The 21806-nt window shown below is 41.8% G+C and overlaps 1 protein-coding gene across 3 annotated transcripts in view; it reads left to right on the top strand.

The window, feature by feature from the left end:
• RIPOR3 (RIPOR family member 3) overlaps positions 1–21806 on the top strand; it is a 456892-nt gene that overhangs the window by 359078 nt on the left and 76008 nt on the right. For all 3 annotated transcript variants that reach the window (XM_085619148.1, XM_085619147.1, XM_085619149.1), the window contains one exon: positions 16827–16962. In XM_085619148.1, coding sequence (XP_085475274.1) covers positions 16827–16962 — 136 coding nt within the window. The remainder of the gene's footprint in view (positions 1–16826; positions 16963–21806) is intronic.

Consider the following 21806-nt stretch of genomic DNA (forward strand, 5'->3'; position numbering starts at 1 on the left):
GGAGGGATAAGCTCTAGCCTGGAGTCCAGCTTTCTTCAAGCAAGGCGTAGGACAGAGTCAAGCTGAGACCATATCTTACTGTTTTTGTTTACTCTCCAAAATGTCTGTCAGCCTCACGTATGTTTGCCAAGGACTACATGTGTTGTGGTGTGAGAAGAAGCAGCCTTGGAAAGAGCCTCCGCAAAGTCTAGAGATTATGACTTGCTGCCAACCAAGAGCGTAGGTACTTTGTAAAGACTATGTCTAAAGAACCCACTTAACTCCAGCATCAGCTGACCAACGCAGAGTAAATCCAGACAGTCTCTTCCCCTAGGGGAGAGAAACACATGCAGCAGAATCTGAGTCCATCCCAAGGCAACATGCCTTAGCGCTTGAAGGCTCCATTACTGGCTGACCTCTCATCACACCTTTTGGAATAAGTGAGGACTCTGACTCACGAAGGCCATCTGGTAAACACTTAGTCCCAGATTTACAAAACGGTCAGACAACGCAGCGCAGCCCCCAATGCTGCGATGAATGACAGGGAGAGAGCAGGAAAGCACCATATCTACAGGGACGTCACTGTCCTGCTCTCTCACTAGTACTAGTGCACAATCATGCTGCTGTAGTGCAAAGGTGTCTGTGTGAGTGTAGCATAGATATTGTACTGGAAATGAGCCTTCCCGTACAAACTACTATGCGTAGACAAACTATAAATCTTTACCCATGTTCGATGTGTGCTGTCAAGGCCGGCTTTTGCGCTGGTGGTGCCCAGTGTGATAATGTTTGTTGGTGCCCCTCCCCCCATGACCACACCTGCCACTGATTCCTTCACTACTATTCTTTAACAGTACCCCTCAAGTCTCCATATCCGCTCTCTCTCTCAGATGCTTTTAATTCGTTTTATAGCACCACCGTTACTCATACCAGTGTAGGATGACAGGGCACTTTACATCACACAAACTACACAGAGACAATTAATTATAGGTGTGTAAATCGGTGTATAGGAAATGTTACCTAAGACAGAGGGCTATAAGGTGTAGGAGTGACATGTCATCCATACTTGTAGGCAGGATAGTTAAAGAGTGCTTGGTCTGGAGAAGCACAAACTAAGAATTTAAAACGGAACACCATGGTTGGGGGGTTCATTCAGAAGGCGAAAGACAGAGGAAAAATCATAACGCTCTAATCTATCCCTTGCAGTTTGCATGCAGCTCTTTGATGACAGTTAATAGCTCACGTTTCTATGTTTTAGGATTATAACCTATAAACTGTAAGTAACAAAGGATCTCTCAGACAAAAGCAGTAACCTATTCACCTATTTACATAATATGCACTTTGTGGTACACGTTCTTTGCAGCAGGCATATTAACCTCCAATAGAGAAACCGATGATCCCTGAAAACTAGCCTCATTAATTATGCATGAGGATTCTCAGAATCACAGAAGGACTACCATCTTCTGCATAAAACTATGTATAAGGGTCATGCCTTCCGTCATCCTCGGCCGACATGACACAGCAAGGTAGAATCCCATGAGGGTATGTTTTGGGTATATATACACCATATCTTTGCCGGGTCAGGCAGAGGAGAAAGACTTCGATGCTGACACACTGACGCGAGATGCTGAGGTTCCTGCACGCAGACACTCCAGCATGCAGTGGTCTGACATCCCTCGCGGGGTGTCCTTCTCAAGACCTAGACGGGGTCCTTCATTCTCTCACACCAGGTAATGGGGTTGGCCTCATCCTAGGGGGATTCTTGGCTCTACACCTACATACATGCTAGGTACACTTAGGTACATCAAGCTAGGGTCGCATCGTAGGAGCAAACATTGTTACGGTCAAGTATTTATATACTTGCATATATTCATTGTTTTAGCACTATGGTAGATATCTACCATCCAATATTCTGTTGGTGCTCATACTTGTTTATATCTGTTTCTGTCTTATGGTTGTTTCAGCACACCTATTTTACACTAGAATGACGCTGGTTCAATAAATACTTATTGGAAACGTCCCCACCGTGTATTCTGTGTATCTCTCTAAGACAAAGTGAGGACAAGTGACTGAGCGAAAAGTACTGTTCTGTTTCCATGATCCCTGATGGGACAGGGTTGTTATGTTCGATAGTTGCTAGAAACTCTTCTCTCCTTGGTAAGAGGGGTTCATAGTGGCACTGTAAGCTAGCTGGTATACAGGCAAACATATCCGCTGGGGCTGTCTGGAATGAGTCTGGACACCAATCCCACAGTTTCATGGATGCCAAGTATCACGCATCAGGTGTGACGCTCACGCATTTCAGTGTGGTGTTCCGCATCACCGCACTGAAATGCATTGTCACGCATTAACGCCACACTCTGAAACTCTGGCACCTGTGTGCCGGCTCTCAGTGCTGCTCCGAGACGTGCTGCCAGCAGCTGCTGGTCTCAGTAAGTTAATAGTTAATTGTCTGCTCTCAGCTTGAGTGGCTGAGAGTGACTGCTACAATGTTACAATTGTTCTGCCCAGGCCAGCGGCTTCCTGTCGTGCCTGGCTGCATATTTCCTGTGGTGCCGCGCGGCTTTGGCACTAATTAGACGCTGGGCCTGGGCCTGCCCTCAGTGGTTGCTACTGGCTGCGGCACACCATGAGGGGCCCGGGATAGAATGTGACCATAGTGCCTCATCACGTCCAGAGGAAGAGGAAGTGAGGTAAGGTGGGTCAGAAGCGGCAGGGGACTCAATCTGAGTCGACAAGTGGAGTCGGTGCACTGCTGACTGTCTGTCTGCGGTGTGCAGCGCTGCAATAAACCCCCCGGCATTCACGTTGCCAGACCGGCGGGGAGCCAAGGCCAGATCGGGACGAGAGAGTCACTGAATAATTTCTGTCACTGACTCACCGACAGGACTGTGGACACTGAAGGCCGCCCGCACCGCGCATCTGAGGCATCGGTGATCGCGGGCGCAAACTAGTGTGGCCAGGCAGGGGGCTAGTCAGTGAGTCTGCACTCAGTGTCTTGGAGAAGAAGACTGCTGCAGAGTGCATCATGCAGTGTGCTGCAGCTGCTGTGCGGCCACGGTCCGTGTGCGGCTCATGCAGCGCGCCCCCCCCCCGGACGGACCGGAACGACAACGCAGAGACAACAGTCTGAACTCGTCTAGTTCAATAACTAAGTGTTACAGTACTTACTTTGGCCAATGGTCTGTGCCCCAGGCAGAGCAGTGAGTGACTGACTTTAGTACTGTACACAGTTAGCTTATTGTACTTGTCACGTCTCTCAGCGCCGCCGCGGATCCGCACGCACAGTCTGATCCGAAAAATTGATTTCACACACAATATCATTTTTCTTTTTCGTTTTGTTTTCAACGAAAGGGTGCATTTAAACATTTGTGTCTGACGTACTACCAAAGTCTTTTCATCATTTATATTTTGAATTGAGATTGTGAGGGTTCTGCATCATCAGGTTTAAGGTCATAATTCATTGTTAATTTAGGCAGCAATCACTGCATTTTGGGCTTTATACAATTGTTGTGATCATCACTTTTCCTTTCATGGTGCTTGGTCTCATTTTCACGTAGTAAACATGGTGGATGAGCACAGTATAACTGCAGAGAGTCACGTATTTCTTTTATTTCTTGACTCAGCTTGCAGTCACGTGTTTCTAGATTAACTCCGCCGCATTTTTAAAATTATTGTTTCCACCTGTGTTGTTTATGACGAGTTTGCTAACTATCTCTTTGTTTGGAGGATAACTTTGTTTGCATTAGGGATGGTATTTTGGGCGGCTAAGTTGCCGACATTGTCCTGAATATGCTGATTTCCATACTGGCTCTTCTCTCTACACATATCGTAAGTCGAGCATTTGCTTATGTTTGGCTTATTTTTAGTTTTCATGGATGCTTTTACTCAGGCCACCGCTCAGTACGGGCACATTGATTGGCAGAGCAGCTCACTGTCGCTTTTTGCACCCCCCCTCCTTAGTGGACTTTACTTCATAGAGTTTCTTGTTGCTCAAATGGGTGTAATTTCTGACATTTATATGTTTCCCTTTATGTTTAATTGCTTGATTTTTGCTCGTGGGAAAGTGTCACTCATATTCGTTGAAATGTCACTCATAATTACACTGAAATTATTAAAATGTCACACATAGCAATCTGAAACCTTGGCAGCTATGCAGTTTATGTTGCAGAAACGCGCAGATCCTATATAGTTTTATAGGAACTACACAACAGAATGTCGTTTTATGTACACCATCCCTTCTAACTCCAACAGTGCAATCTTTAGTATAAAATATACAGTGTGGTAATCAGGAGAAAACAAGTGTTCCTATGCAGGTTTCTTGTTATAAAACCCATCCCTGTTTTGTTCTGTGTACCAGTTATGTTTGAGAAGTGGTCTCCAGAGCAGTATTGTATATTATATATATACGTGGTGTAAGTGTCTTGTTACAGAACACTGTAGGATTCAAGGAGGAATGTTTACTAAGGGCAGCATTGGTGCTTCTGTGGGGCTGCACGATTTTGTGCTATATCAATAGGTTTTTATAATGGTAAGCAAATCCCCTCAATGCTTTTTATCACCCTGTGCCACACAAGCACGTTCACAAAACATTAGTACATGACCCCCAGAGTATTTTCTCCAAACCAAAGTTTGGCTCATATGGTCTTTACTAAAAACTAGAGTCTTGTATCTGACTGTCAAAAGGGAAAACTATTTTGATGTTTAGAAAACAGAAAAATTAAATGAGAAGTGAACATTAATATGCAGCCAAAATCATCTTGTTTTTATTTTTTTTAGTGGTTTTTTTTCTTTTCTTTTTTTTATTTGGTCCTCATTTTTCGCCCTTGGTTACCATATGGAGGCGCAAGAAGAAAGAGACATACTATCACAGAGAAACTGGTAGAGTCGCCAACCTATTTATAGGGTATCGCATCTCAGTATTGTCTCATTATTTCCATAGCACCTCCTCAAGACAACCAATAAGAAAAAAGGGGTTATATTGCTGTAATCAGATACCCATTGCAATTATTGAGAACGCCCTGATGGATATACAGCACATAGAGTTCCCCAAGCAGCTTAATCATTGTACCGTGGGGAAAAAAAGAAGAAAAAAAAACCCCACCGACCTACGCCCAGTTCAACAGAAGCCAAACGTTTCTCTTGTTGAGATTACCATCCCTTATTAAATCAACTTTAGAGGTTTGTAAAACTGAAGTGCGCCAGTCCAGCAAGGTAGGTGGAGTCGGGTCTTTCAATTTTCTACAAACTTTTCTTCTTGCCAACAATATGCAGTAGACGAGAAGATTTTTCGCTGGACCCCAAACCTCAGGTGAAACTCCAAAAATTACGAGAGGAGAGGTTATCAGGACTTCAAAACCCAAAGCAGTTGAGAGTGATAGACTTATCGCATTCCAATAGGGGGACAGAAGGGAACACTCCAAGAACATATGTATATCTGAGGCAGCTAACAACCCACATTTAGGGCATGCCACTAACGAGTCCTTAGAAAATATTGAAAGTTTCTGTGGCGAATAGTAGACCCTATATAGGGTTAAAAGATGGTTTCTTCTAAGCCAAGCAGGTTTCACTATATCCCACATGATCTTAAAAGATGTAAACCACAAATTCTCAATGTTCTGGTTAGTAATGGTGGAAGCCCACAACAACTCTGGCAGATGGAATTCGCCATCCATCTCTTCTAGAAGTAGTTCATACCATAGTGAGACCTCCTTTCTGGCTGGTGGTTTATTCAATAGCTGCGTGACTAGATTTCTATCTCCTCCTAACACACATCTACCCCCAGCAGAAATCTGTGAGTGTGCCCAACTTGCAATCTGAAGGAACTTAAACCTAGAGAATCCCGGCCCTATTTTAGATAGCAGAGCCTCCCATGGAAGCAAACAGCCTTCAACAAATAAGTCCCCCCCAGAGCTCCAAACCTGCCTCTCTCAATGGTATTGCAAGACTATCCAAAAGCCAATCTGGGCTACCCGGTGAGTTCCACAGTGGTAACCTACTTGTAAAATAACCAATCTTTAAAGGACACCTAAGTTTACCCCATGTTCTTGCCATGTCTCGCAACACCTTCAATTTCACTTTTTAAAAAAAGTTTCAGATCTCCAAATTTAAACAAAAAACCCTGCTGGGTCACACCCTCTCCACTAAGTAATGCTGCAAACATACATCCAATTCCAGAATTTGTAGGCAGTTTTAGCAGCACCCTGACATGGGAGAGTTGAAATGCCCATGCATATAATTGTATATCAGGCACCGCTAAGCCCCCCTTCTCTCTACGCCACCTAAGTTTTTTCCAGGCAATCCTGGGTGTATGGTCATTCCAAATGAAAGAACTAAAATCACTCTGAAGTTTATTTATCATAGAGGATTCAAAAAATAAGGGAATGGTATTAAACAAAAAATATATTTTTGGCAAAATAGACATTTTTATTAAGCCCAAAATTGATAGAGGAAGTGAAGACCAGGATCTCATAAGTCTTCGACATTCCTTAGCAACATTAGAAAAGTTTAATGATGCAATTTTATTTATATCCTTAACAATATTAAGGCCTAGATACCGCAAACTAGAGCTCAACTGAGCCCCTGCCACAGGCTCAGGATCATTCCAAACCATGATGTCAGTTTTGGAGGCATTAATCTGATAACCTGATATTTTACCAAAATCAAGAGCCAAAGCAATCACTGAAGGGAAAGCCGGATATAGCTCTGAGGAAAATACGAGAATATCATCCGCGTAGAGGGCTACCTTCCTTCCCCACCCCCCATAAGTGAAGGGCTTAATATTACGCTCATCTCTCAACCGTTGAGCGAAAGGTTCAATATATAAATCGAATAGGAGGGGGGAAAGAGGGCAGCCCTGACGTGTACCACGCGAAATGTTAAATGGCATGGACAATTCTCCGTTTACCAACAAAGAAGCTGAAGGATTCTGATATAGGAGTCTCACAGCTCGCCGGAATCTCTCCCCGATGTTAAACCTACCCAGGACCCTCGACAGGTACACCCAATTCACCCTATCGAAGGCCTTGGTGGCATCCAATGTAAGTAGAGCCAGTGGGAGAGACTCTGTAGTTGCCATATCAATGGCTGCTTTAAGATCATATGTCAACTCATATAGCTGTCGGCCCCTCACAAAACCCTTCTGATCTGGATGTAAAACCTCTGTTACTACTGCTCCCAGCCTATCTGCCAAAATTGACGTAAAGATTTTGTAGTCAGAATTTAAGATGGAAATCGGTCTATATGAGCCACAACAGGTAGCTGGCTTTCCTGGTTTCAATATGAGGGTTATGGAAGTTTTATTCCATGAAATGGGAGGCAACAAACCTTCCCGAAGAATTTGATTGAACAAAGCTGTAAGAAAAGGGAGTATTATCGTCTCCAGGGCAATATAGATTTCAGATGGCAAACAGTCTGGGCCAGTTGCCTTACCCTTCTTGCAGTTTAAAATAGCACGCCTAACCTCTTCCTGCGAAATCTCACGATCCAGAAAGATACTCTGTTCAGACGTCAATTCAGGAAGGGATATGTCCTTCAACCAGTTTTCCACTTGGACTTCCTCAATAACTTTGTCTTTGTGATATATGTTGCTAAAGAAGTCCCGGAATGCTCCTCTAATATCTTCATCGTAAGAGTATGTTACACCCCCAGAAGTAACTGAATCTATATTATTTCTAACCTGGTCTGTTCTTACCTTCCAAGCTAACAACTTCCCTGCCCCCTCTCCATATTGGAAGTGAGCTAACTTGCTCACCTCCCACCTCTCAAGGACCCGTGAATTCAAAACTGAACCCAATTCCCCTCTCAGGATATCTAACTTGTTCTGCCACTCCTGTAGAGTGTTAGCAGGGACATCTGGGTGTAACACTATTTCTGCTTGCACTCTAACCATCTCAGCTTCCTGTGAGGCTACTGATTCTCTATAGATCTTCTTCTTATATGTGGCCTTGTTCGTTATCAGGCCCCTTAAGAACGCTTTAAATGCATCCCAAACCCACTCAGGGGAGGCTGAACCAATATTATTATCCATAAAATTCTGGATTTCAATTTTAAGAGAGTCAATAACCTCTACCGACTAAAGCAAAAAACGATCAAAAGTCCAGCTTCTCATGGGGTTTTTAAAAAAGCCACCCAATTCTAAATAAACTGCAGTGTGGTCCGAAAGATGAAATGGGAGATAAGAGATGGTTTGCGTCGAGTTAACCAATTTTTGACTGATCAAGAAATAGTCAATTCTCGACTGATGATGGTACTTATAGTTACGAAATGAAACAGCTCTTTGTTGCCCAGATTTAAACCTCCAGATGTTTACATAATCAAACTGTTTCATATTATCAAGCAAAAGGGACCTGGTTTTAGACAAAACTATAGCTCTATTAGTCGGGGACTTATCCAATATAGGATCTAAAACAATATTAAAGTCTCCTGCTATGATGGTTGGCTCTGGGAACAAAAGCAAGTGAGAAAAGATAGTTTTCAGGACTGAAGGGTCGTCGCAATTAGGGCCATAGTATCCTACTATAGTAATAGGAGATCCAGCTATGATTACAGATACGATAACCCATCTACCCCCTGAATCCACCATCTTAGAAACTAATCTCACATTTACAGATTTCTAAAAAAGAATTGCTACACCCCTAATGTGTGCTGTTTGCGAGGTCATTACACAAAGGCCGATCCATCTATTCTTTTTAACCACAGAGAGCAACTCACATTCCGTCAAATGAGTCTCCTGGAGTATAATCACCTGCGCATCAAAATTGCGAAGATATTGCATTATCTTATTTTTCCTAGGGCTAGTGTGCAGGCCATTAATATTCCAAGAGATAATCTTCAGCTCACTCATAACAAAAAAAAACTCCCACCATCAACATCACCATCCCCATTCAAGATACCCAGCAATCCAAAATATAGCGGGACATTCAAAATACGGAGGTTGTTACGTCGAGCGTGATTTTCTAATGTCTCCATCCTCTCGGCCAGCCTGAGATCCTCTTTTTTAAGCTTAACAATGTCTGCCTTGGCTTCATCTAAATACAGAGACAGTTCTGTTACAGTACTTTCCAATACCTCTGTTCTTGTAGACAGACCGCTGATTTTACTATTGAGGGACTCGCAGAAGCTTCTTATTTCAGACTGGTTCGCTGCTGATGTTTCGAACCCCTTTTTAATGTCTGCAGACAAAGATGTAAACATACCCTAGGGAGTTAATTAATGATGCACTATCATGACCCTCGGCTAGAGGGCCAGAAAGAGCAGACATGCAATCTTGCAAAACTTCATGCTGTAATGCCACACTACCAGATGACCCCAGTAAGGAGTTAGGAAGAACCACTAAAGGTGATGGTTCTGAATCTAAGGTAGGAGGGGGAAGAGGATACAAAGGCCCCGGATCTTCTGGGGTGCAATTAGGAGACACACCTGCTTTTAAAACTCCATCTGCCCTTGCGTCCCCTCCTCCTACCGTCTGACCTACTTCACCCAAAGTAGTCCCTTCTGTGGCGACTGTGCTAGTTTCCAAAGCCGCTAACATGCTGCCAGATATAATAGCAGAATTCACGGGAGTCACCTCATTGGGGTCTAATGATGCCATGGAAATCAGCTTGTTTCCTGAATACTCTATTCCAGGGTACTGCTCCGTAAGATGTAAAACCTGTGGAACTACTTTAAAACAGGATCGAAGGGACGGGGTTATCTTTGACCCAGCGTTGTTAATGGGTTTAGGATGTTTAGAGACCCTGCCTGTTTTGTTTGTATATACTCTCTTGGCTTTAACCTGTCCAGTCAAAAAAGATGAAACTTTATTTTTTTGGTCGATGGACACGTCGAGTTTAACTCAGGAAGAAATTGCTTAGGCACCTTATTTAGATCCAAACCAGAGTTGTTTCCACTTATTGCAGCTTCTATGTTTTTTTTCTTCTTAGTCCCCTTACAAGTTAATCCACATTTGCCCTTTACTTGCCCTGGATCTTCCGCTAGAGCTCCGCAACCAACAGGCTCGAGACAGGCCACAGCCGCGTTGTCAGCCCCCCTGGAACCTCCTACCTGCGCTGTTACTGCACCAGTGATCTCACTCACACAGCTCAATACATTAATGCGGGCGCTGGCTACACCGCGGGAATCTCGAATGAGGTTGCGGGTCCTTCGCCCCCGTCGGAGCTCCAGGGCGGCTAGACTCCAGCGCCGCAAGCCTGTGACAGCCCGCAGCGGCTCTGAAGAAATCAAAGAAGGCTGTGGGAGACGCAGCGAAGAAACTCGACCCGCTGCTTCAGAAGAGCCAAGACCCGCCCCGTCTACACACATGGGGCTCCGCAAAAGAATCCAAGGTATAAAAATATCCACAGTATCCGAAGATACAAAAACCTCAAGAGAGATACCTAAAGCAAAAAAGAACAGACCGACTACAATTCACTTCGATTCATGCGGACGACTATGTTTGGCAAAAGGAAAAAAAAAACGCTGGACAGGAGCCCATGAGTGGAGCACCGCAGCGGCTCAACACACCGCCGCCATGTTTTTTATTAGTGTTAAAATACTTTTAAAATCTTATTCATGGACTATGATTTCCTGGTTGCAATCCCTATAGCACACTTAATATGATTTGCAAGTAATAAATGTGTCATATATGTTAAGCAATTATTTTCCCATCCATTTCTTTCATTTTTGGCCTGCTAATGTCGACTACAGCAATCGTTGCTTACTCCATTTCATATTGCACAAGCAGGAAAATAGTGAAAAATAGATTTACAGTGTGTTTTGTTAGGTGGAAAACTCCCATAGGGGATAGTTATTAAACATTTTTTAAAAAAGTATATAAAAATGCTTTAATGTATACTATAAATGTAAACTATTTTAAATATTGATTATTAAACTTACATAAATAAAAGAAAAAGTTACAGCACATTGACATGAATATTTTTAAACAATAATAAAAAAAAACACCCTAATCTTTTTATTTTAACTATGTAGTAAATTTTGCTAGATGATATGAGTTGAATTAGTTTTAATTTTCTAATAGAAGGTAAAAAGTTGACATTTTTTAAAGTTGAATAACATTTCAACACACACATATAACAATCACTCACCTGGGAGCAGTATGCTAATCAGGATAAAAGAGTTGTGGTGCGCAACCGTGAAACTGATCGCTTTCCCTTTGATTAAGAGGCAGTGGCATCGAAACGCGTCAGGGACATAGGATTTTAACTCTGGATGAAACAAGTTGGTCTTGGTTAATAAAAGCTCATGTTGAACTTTATCTCCATGTAGTGGCGTCCTCAAGCTTGGGGCACCTTGGATAAATATATATAGATATATAGATATATATATTTATGTATATATAATGTAGCTATCATTATACGTTAATTAATTAAGTATTTGTTTCTATGAGATCCTATTTTATTTCCCTGGCTCCACTGTATTTTATCGAAGTGTGCTGCAGTACCTGTGAGTGTCCAGGATCAGTGCTTGATTTAACCAAGACTAGGCTGGAGTACATTTACACCTTATTTTCAGAGTTTCAAGGCTGAAGTAACTTTTGAAGGTTAATTTGTGGATGTATGTTTTTAAAAGCATGTCCTTCCCAAACCCCTCCTCAATATCCCTAAACCCCTCCTGTTTAGTAGTATGCATTCCCCATTTTACCTCAAGTCCTCCAGTACCTCTCATATTTACAACAAAAATGTTTACACACAAGTGTGGAGATCTCTGTCACACTGGAGATCTCTGCACAGAAAAGCTTGGCGAGGCAGAGATCCCCATCCGTAGGTTTGTGAATAGCATTTTCTCGAACAAAATAGTACTATGGTAGTAACTAGGCCTGGGCGAAAAATTTCGTTCCGTTCGCGGAAATTGCGATAATTTGACATTTTCGCGTTCCGCGGAGAGCGCGAAAATGTCAAAATTTCCGCATTCCGCAGCTTGGCGATAATTTGTTTCTTGCTCGCGATGTAAAATAATACATTCTCGCGCGTGCGCGATCGCCTTACCTGAATCCCTGCGTTCGCCGACAAGTTTTCTTGATCCGGTTGCGTTCTCCATGAGATGTTGTATTGTTTTTAGCCATTTGCGCTGTCTCGCGACAGTTCGCGCCCGCAGTGACGTCATGCGTCGCGCGAGCACGTCTTTCTTCTCGCGATCATGCACCGCGAGACAACTGAAAACAAGATGGCCGCGCCCGCGAGCAACCACATGGGTAAGTTGGCGAGCCGCAACCATGCAGAAAATCTCGCGAACATGCAGGAAAAAAACTTCCGCATCTTCGCGATATTTCCGCGTGTTTGCGATAATTTTTAACATTTTCGCGATAATTTGCGAAAGTGGATTTCGCAAATTCCGCCCACCCCTAGTAGTAACAACAAATACAAATGAAGCAAACTGGCTTTGTCTTCCTTATGTTGTCTTTCATGAAAAAGCTGAGAACACAGATTTAGCTTCAAACTTAGGGCTAGTTTTATCAGGCTTTTACTATAGTGCAGTGTCACCAAAAGTGACACAAACCAGCACAAAGTATCAAACAGAAATGTACTTTCTAGTACAAATCCCGATTTGTGGTTGAAAGTATCCCTTTAAGATAACAGGGCATTCAATGGGTGGCACTTGGGCGTTCATATGAAACTCCAATGATTTTTTTATGCAAAGCCGTATCTATTATTTAGCTACTGCCTCCTCGAGGCTAGCATAATGGTGGAGAAAAGTGTTTTTTTCTCCAAACATTTCCAACTTTGCATGTGTGTTGTAATATAAGAAATTCACAGATAATCATAAACTTTGAAACCACATGTATTTAAATCATAGGCTTGTGTGCATGTGTTAACCCGAAACTAGCAGATTATACTTTGACAGAATTTCTGCCTATTCATGTGTGGTCCAAACGCACTTTGGGCCCGATTTATATTTTGGTGGTGCGAATACTCCGCTGTAACAGCGACGGGAGTATACACACTGCCAACATAATGGTCTGCGTTCTTGATTTAATTGCAGGCATACCGTAGGTTTGGCTACGCCGGTGACTACTCTGTCACTGCCATAGTCAAATCTTTCCAACAACCCGACAGAGTAGGGCAGCCGGAAAAATGGCTATGTGTCTGCCCACGCAATCAAGATGGAGAGACATGTAGCCATTTATTTTACTGTCTGTAACTGCCTGATAAACCCTGGCAATGAGAGACAGTAAAAAGAAAACAATGCTTTCCCAGGCCATTGGGCGCATTACTTTTTTTATTTTCAAAAAGAAAATCCTGTTTCAGTATTTTCTTTTTTAAAAGAAAAAAGAAAACAGTTTGGCAAAGGGTTGCATCATGCTGACGCAGCCCTGCACCAAACAGCGAGATGCATTGACAGGAACCTCTGTGACGGTAGTTCCTACCAATGCATTATAAATGATCACCTGCTTGGCAGTCCTTTATAAATTTGACAGGTGGTCTCTCCATCATGGAGATGGAGTAATTTACTCCATCCTCATAGCGGAATGGTGAGCCATCCGTCAATATATAAATCTGGCCCTTTAACTATTTTTTTTAACAGCCCGGTAAACACTTTTTTTATACAGTTACTTTAAGCTATTTTAGGACAATTTAAGAGGTCAAATTGTGTAGAAATATACGTTGAAAATATATGTGAATAGCCACAGTTCTGACATGTTTTGTGGTGTTATCCCCATAATCACTAGTAAAACACTGTCTCTCCCCATGAAACACCTCTTGGTCGCCATCAGTCATATTTTCCACAAGCGTTAATGCAACTTTCCACTAATCTCGATAAACACATGGTATTTACAAATATATAAGTGACACAGCTACGCAAAACAATTGTGAGAGAGGTCTAGGTTGTGGTTCAGATGGGTCTGCCAGATTTTGAGGCTCCTCCCTCAGGGTTACATTGGTTGTATATGCAGGGGCGGCTGGTGACATTTGAAAGTGGCGGGGCGTAAAATGATTGCAAAGGAAGCAAACGAACGTGTGAGCAGTCGCGGGGGGGTCACGCGTGGGGGGTGGGGGGGGGCTCGCACGGGAGAATATGCAAACGAACGTGTGAGCAGTCGCTGGGGGGGTCACGCGCGGGGGGGCGAACGGGAGAATACAATGAAAATTAAAAGGAAAACTTACCTGACCGCCTCTGTTCCTGGTCCGCGTTGGCGCCTCTGCCCCCTTCAAACCGGAACACCACGGACGTCAGCACTGGAGTGGCAACCCCTCAGCCAATCCTGGCACTGCTGCAGCACCAGGATTGGCTGAGGGCACAGCTACGCCCGCCACCTGCCCATTAGGACCGAGGGGCTCCTAATGGGCATGCGCAAGGCAGTAAAAACACAAGTACGCATGACTGGGCACGGGCTAAAAATTACTCTCCATGCCCACTCATGCGCACTTGTGCTGCCTTTCCCTGGCTTGTCTGACAATGCATGTCAGTCAACATGACGCCGGACCGCCCACGGTCCGACGTCATGTTGACTGACATGCATTGTCAGTTCTCCCCACCCTCGGCGTCTCTTAACTTAAGTAAACTAAGTTCAGAGACACCGAGGGAGCTGCGGGCGCGGGCGGGTGCGCGGGGCGGGGGAGCAACGCCCCCACGCCCCAATGGACGCACCGCGCCTGTGTATATGTAAACCTCTCCAGTAGATCTGAGATGTAATGACAAATTCTGAAAGCTAGTGTGTGTGCGTTGCCTGAAGACTAGTACTGATAATAGTGGCTTTCTCTGAGTTTATTTAATTAAATTAATGGCCTGCACACTCCACTTACTAGTGATAAACAGCTAGCACCCAAGGTGCAAGAAATATATACAAACATCTTCCTTCATGCTTAACATGACGTACGTTGAACCACGCTGCAAATTCATTGTTCAAAGCAAGAATCTTTTATAAGGAAATCCAGGCAAAAAACAGTCATGGTTCAAGCTCACAAAGCAACTTCTACCTAGTGATGCACATACTGTAAACCAAAAACATCTTATGGAGCAAAAATAACAAACATATTATATAGCCATCAAACATATTATATAGGCAGCAAGATGGCTAAATAATAGGCAATATCTGGTGTTATCTGCAGATCATGAGTTCCAATCCTGTTTGGAATTTCTGACTTAATTGAGGAAAAGTGGTACTTACAATGTGGACAAACAGCAAAACCGAGATATTAATCACTATATCAAAACAAGCCTTGACAAAGTTGGTAGGTCTGGCTTTTTTGGGGAGTAGCATTCGGGCGACTTTGTGTATAATGGCACTAGCTGTTCTAGAAAGAAAATTCCTTAATAAAACAATTGGTTACAACAAAATAGAAGGGCTCTTTTCCTTGACTACCTGCAATTTCAGGGCTAAATCCTACCCTCAAAAAAGACTGCTGTGAAAAGCAATCAGAATATAAAGTTTACGTTGTAAGTGGTGAACTGAAAAGGGACACACAGCAAAATATTGCATTGTATTTTTAACACAGGACTAATATTTTTAATGCATCTTTAAGAAAGCCTATTTGTGCACATGCATTTATGTAAACATCTGGAAATCTAACAACTTTTTATAATGAGAGCAAAGTAAAGCATAAAGGCATCCAAACAGCCAGCACCTCCTAAACCAACAAATAATGGCAAAGCCAATCAGTATAGACTTTGCACTCAATGCACTCTTATTGGCTTTGCTAATGGTCACTGTTAATGCTTAACAGTATTAGCAAAAACCATAATGCATAGATATATATGCATTCATGCATCATTACTTATGTGTCCTGATGTTACGGCAGTCACTGCGTGATGACGTATGTGCGTACATGTATCACCATGCATGTGCATACATGCGTCATAACAGAGAGTCAGTTTTATGGTTTTCTTTTACTGTTTCACGATGGTAAATGTAAATGTCGGAGGTGCAAGCTAAAATAATGTGCGAAAGCAAATAAAAAAGAAAGGAGGGATTCAGCAGCAAATTGCAGCTGCTGATCCTCCGAAACTAGGTTAATGAAGCATTTATTTATTTTTAAAACATGATGGGGTGGGACAAGGGAACTCTGAAGTAGTTTGTCAATGTCACCACGTGGCTTTAGCAGCGTGTAGAGGAGCAAAGGAGGAATGGGCGGGGGTTAATTATTGAAAAAAATAAAAGCCTCACAGGTAATGTTGGGGAAGCAGTTAAATATCTTTCGGATGAGTGGGAGCAAAACTGAGAGGGGGAGGATTTGAGGGGATAAACAGTACACAAGGGAGATCACACATGCACACCCATTGAGTGCAAAAAAGAGAAAAGAAAATAGTAGTTACTTGAAGGTAAGCAGTGGAATGACACAAGTCATCGAATCGGAACATAATAGAGAAGGAATACTCCATTGAATAAGAAAAATGGAAATGAGATAGACAAGAAAGCCATCCAGAAAAGAGCAAGAGGTTGACCCAGAGCCAACTATTTGTGTATATTTTAATGTATTAGAGACAACAGGTCTTTGACAACAGAAGGCTTAAGCTGCTAAAACTCGATGTTGCAAGACCTAAAAATCCATAACCCAGCCACTAAAATGTGTTATATCAACAAATCGATTACATCCAAGTTCACAAAATGTCTCAAGTCTAACAAAAGGGCTGCTTGAGCTTCAGGACCAAAATCCAATGAGATCACAAATAAGAGAATGTAACTATCCACAAAGTACCTTAACCTAGAGGCACAAACCCATCCAGGCAATGGCAAACAATTAAAAAAACACGAGGAAGCCAATGGTTATAAAGGGGAATCAACATGAGTTCACTCTCTATATAATTCTTAATGTACTTTTTAGAAGAATCGAAGTTAAACTTCAACTTACAGCAAGTCGACACTAAGAAACTATGCATTTGCTAATGTACATCCTTGATTTTCTTTTAACCAGTCCCTTTGACAACGAAAAACTGCTGGTATCTTCTGGTAGCTCCAGTGCAACCAAGTCAACTGCAACAATAAGAAGAACCTGTCTGTACAATTGGACCCCGCCTAATACGCCGAGCTTCAGAGAGAAGTATTTTCTTGTAAGCATGGATTTACAGATGTTATCCTTTTTTTCATTTTTAGAAAAGGTGGGATTAAGAGGAATGTTTTGTTATGATGGTTGTACTTAAACGAGTAGAAAATGTAAGCTCCTATGTGTATTATTGGTGCTACATTTGCACATATGCTAACTTTTCTCTTATTACGCAGCAAGAGGTTTTGGGAGTCAAATTTAGATGTAAGTGTGTAACTTAAGTCACGTAAAACTTTGTACTCCTTTCCTTGGGTGTGCAAAAAGTGTCATCTGACTCTAAAATTTGTGGAAGGTAGAACAAGCTTTGAAAAATTCACTAGCTTATGGAATGTTCCTCTGATGTAAGTTGATGAAAGAAAACACTACAAGTACAATGAGTAAATGAACAGCCCTTCTAATCCTAAAATCGTGAATTATCTGTCCGCAGGCAACCAGGAACGGTTGATTTAGGGGAAACAGGCGCATACATAGAAATCTTTGAATATTGCAGAGTGAAAATCTTTAAGAGTTTTTGTGAGTCCCATGACAACAGCATATGTATGAAAGTCCTATTTATAATCCTGTGACTCTCATATTTACCCATTTTCAATGAAGGAAGGCCTAGGTTCTTGATATTGGAAGCAATGAGCCTGGGTTCTATTTCAGTGTGTGGCGAACATTGTGCTGTTTTGGACAAATCACTTTTACGCGTTATGCCTCAACTACACAGTGTACTGAGTAGCATAGTCAGTTTCACGTGTCCACTCATTCTCTGAGCCTTCTGTAATCTGATTCAACTGAACCATTTCCCACACCCTCTACTGTTATCTGTACAGGACCTCTTGTTGAAAATGCTTCTCTAACAATACAGATCATCTCTGGAAAGTGCTTTGCTGATTTCTCCCTGTGTTTGCATTGCCGTAAATGCGTATAACGAAAATGATGCATTTGCGTCACCACCATGAAATACCACTGGACAGGATTACATGGCTTCAGCAGCCTTAGATGCACACTTTGAATGCGTTTCACTATTATACTGTTGAAAAATAAACAAAACCTCCAAAAGTAGTAAATTAAACAAAATATTACTAATTTAAATGGCTCCAAAAATTAAAAGAAAATCATGGCAAATATTGGTTTTAAGCAATGAATGTGCTTACATGACGGATATTTTTCTGACTGTGCGATAGAAATGACTGGCTAATAATAGTACCTAAAGGGTAAAAGTGTATTGACTTAGTTTGTATAAAAAATCAGTGTGCATGGCAAAATATTCATCCATACATAATATATTCAGCATGCTGCCCACAGATTACAGCTACTAAGTGGAAATTCTTTTAAGTAAAATTGCACAGATCACCAAGTAAGGGAAACATTCTAAAACCTAGACCAACAGTACTCCTGAGTGGTAAGAGGTCTGTCAGCTTGCAGCTGCTCTTCAAAGATTTGAATAGATCATATTACATAGCCTGGCTTGTTGGGGTGAACAGCCTTGTATATTACACAGAAACCTTTTAATCGGATATATGTGGTTACATTTACTTTGGTTAAAGTTTGGAAGTGCTTCAGCACAGAGGATGATTTTTAGTGTTGCAAAGCCGGGGAGCAGATGCCTCTAAAGATGTGCGAGAGGAAGAGTGCCTAAACAGTCAATTGTATGTTGCTCTGAAGGATCGCAAGATTGACTCGGCATAGTAGTCGGAACTGGAATCAGGTCTCCTCGTCTTTCTCTTCATAAACTCCTCGAAGGAAAAGTTCTTTGCAGGACAAATGAGATGGAAAAGAAGCTGGAGACACCTATATTCTCATTGCACTGTCTGCCTAGTTCCCTCACAAGAGGGTATTAAGAAAACCACCAGTAACTATAAATTGGTAATGTATGAAATATTGTAGAGATTGAATCTATCTGTTAATGGCCACTCATGCATGAATGTGAATGAAAGTCTGAAATGAACTTAGACAAATGAATGTGTTCCAGCATGACAATTCACAAATTTGACCTCCTTTTTTAGCAGAAAAATAGAAATAAAGCATTCAAAATAACATAAAATAAGACCAAATGAAAACAGTACAGAGACATTAGGTCCAATGCAAATTGAAAAAGTAAATAATACATCTTTCTTAAAAAGAACAGCTATTGCCTTACTATCAAAATAAAGCATGTAAATTGATGGGGAAACAATCTTGTATAAGTTGAGTGAAGCCGTAGAATAGATGCTACGATTCAGTACCCCAATGTTCTCCAAATGTACGCTCACTCAAACTCTTTACATGTGAAGGTAAGCTCATAATAATTTAAATGATCATAGATTAAATGCTTCAATTGAAATAGTAGAATTGTTTGTTACAAGAACAATACACATGTAGATGCATTGTATTGCCTTGAATTATAGTATATGCATAGACCTTACTACTCCTATGTGGGATGCAGAAGTACTTGTCCACCTGGATAGCATGCTATACCATTGAGTGTGTGTCTTTGGAAGAACGTTGTGTTTGTTGAGTTTCTTTTATGTTCTTGATCCATGTGCCTATGCTGGCTGCGGCAGGAGGTTGTCCACTCTGTGATCTCTAGTAGATCTATGAAAGGTAACAGATGTAGCTGAAGACTGAGAGGGAGATCAGAGGTCTGCCTGGATAGACTGTGTCACAGTCCTCCTTTATATGATTTCCCATTATGACATGGCAGTCGAAGAGATTTGTCAAGAAAGGCTTGCGTTATCTTCATCGTTTTTGCTTTTATAGGATGCCAATGCTTAGAGTCTTAGGAGATATATGATCTCACTGATGAAGATGTTTTGTTTTTTACTAGGGTGATGTACTGTTAAGGCAATTTGACTGAGTGACAATATCTGTAGGTGAAGCCGGTGGGACTTCACAAAGAGTCCCATGCAAGGAGATTCGAGGGCCAATTACTTTTCCCCCCTGTATTTCCTTTTGACATAAATGCATCACTCATTTGATTGAGCACAACTAAAGGAATACACAAGATATGGGAGTGCCTTAGAGATTAACCGCCATAGAATTAATATCGACATGGGGCAACTTACATTTAAAATATAAATAGTGAAAGTATTATTATTTCTGCCTTTTCCTGTTGTATTTATAAGTAAGCTTGGAGAAAGGACTATGGGTTACCCTCTACCTGTTTTTCTGATTAGACCATCATAAATGGAGCAGGTGACTCTTTAGATTTGAGGACTTTGTGCAGCTGCATTTGAACCGCATCAAAGCCTGGGATGGAAGAGAGGCCTTTAACAGAGTCGTGGATACAGTTAGAATCGAACACCAGCAGACAAGGATTGGGGTAAAAAACATCTGTCAGAGTTGCTGCCATCAATTGTTTGGTCAAAGAGCAACACCTGACCACACCTTTAGCATACAGTTCTTCACCATAAAGTTATCCACAATCACCTTATGGAGGTGCAAACTAAGAGAGCTAGCTGACCTAGCTAGGAACTTCTGGTATTGTTTTCACACCATCATTTTCTCTGTACCCATCTTTGGAGAATGTAGCAGATAAATGGAGGCACCCGCACAGATTTGAGCAAACTGGAGGTTGGATCATCAGGTATTATTGACAAATTTTTACAGGTGGGCAAATGGAATGTCCATAGGTTAGTACATCCGTGTGTCCAGTCGGCATCCTTGCCACAATCCCGCTCACAGAATTATTCAACTATAAAAAGGATCTGACGGTTAAGGCAGTGGATGGACATCTCTGGAGGGAAATGTGGAATGTAATTTGTTACTCCAATCCTTCTCCTAATATTAATGACCCATAGTCTGGTCTTCAAGACAAACATCTGGAAGCAGCTGCTGTCCGAAAACGAATGGCTAACTGCTGACTTCGATTAGGAAGATGTTCGCTCCAATGGCTCCCTGTTCCTGGAGAATTGGGTCAAATGGATGATGCAGCAGACAGGTATAATTCACACTTAGATTCTGAGCTCTTCCAGAGGGGGCTGTGATTGACAAGGCTTTATCTGGGGATAGATATCAATGCTATCAGGACTTCTAACTGGTCGAAGTCTCAAAGTTAAAGAAGCTTCACATAAAACTTACTGTCCCTATGACTGCATCGGTGATAGGATAGCTTTAAAGGAGCATAGTGCTCAACTTCAGTCCTGACACAGAATGTAGATTTGCCTATATTCGCTGAAGTAAAATCCGACCTCGATCAAGGATATAGATGCAAGCATTCAAAGACAATGAACCTGGTTCACAAAGTTTCTTTCCATAAACAAGTGTGTCTTACTCCTGAAAATTTAGAATCAGTTTGTCACTAGGTCTCAAGTAAGAGAGAACTACTTGTAGAAAACGTTTGGAAGCAGCAAGGTTGTGATTCGCAGATGTCTCTAGTAGGGTTCATTCTCTTTGGACACAAAACTGTGTAAACGTACTGACATAGAGCCCTACAAACTATAAACCACATCCGTGCATATGTGTGTGTTAGGAAGCGAGTCTGTATACACCAGACATTTTTTGGTATAAAGCAAAAGAGAACAAAGCTGAAAGCCAATTTCCATTATAAAATCACAGAACTCTTACCTGATTTGGACTATCCTTCTGACTTATAGTGGGGTGTTTCAGTATCAGTATAATTATATTGTTTTCATTAATTAAAATCATAACAAATAAGTTCACAGTTGGTAAAATAAAATGTTAAAACAAGACATGTCCTATGTTATATACTCATAATATATAAAAATTGATTTGTATAAATGCTACAAAGAACGGTAAAAGGCCAATCGTGCCGTAGACATGATAAAAAGCAAATCGTGTATCAGAACTGAAGTGCATTTGTCTAGAAATACATCCTGTATATATACTGTGACACGGAGGTGAACAGTCTACATAAGTCCTGTATAC

This window comes from Triturus cristatus, chromosome 7 (assembly GCF_964204655.1).
Source record: "Triturus cristatus chromosome 7, aTriCri1.1, whole genome shotgun sequence".
Taxonomy (NCBI): Eukaryota; Metazoa; Chordata; class Amphibia; order Caudata; family Salamandridae; genus Triturus; species Triturus cristatus.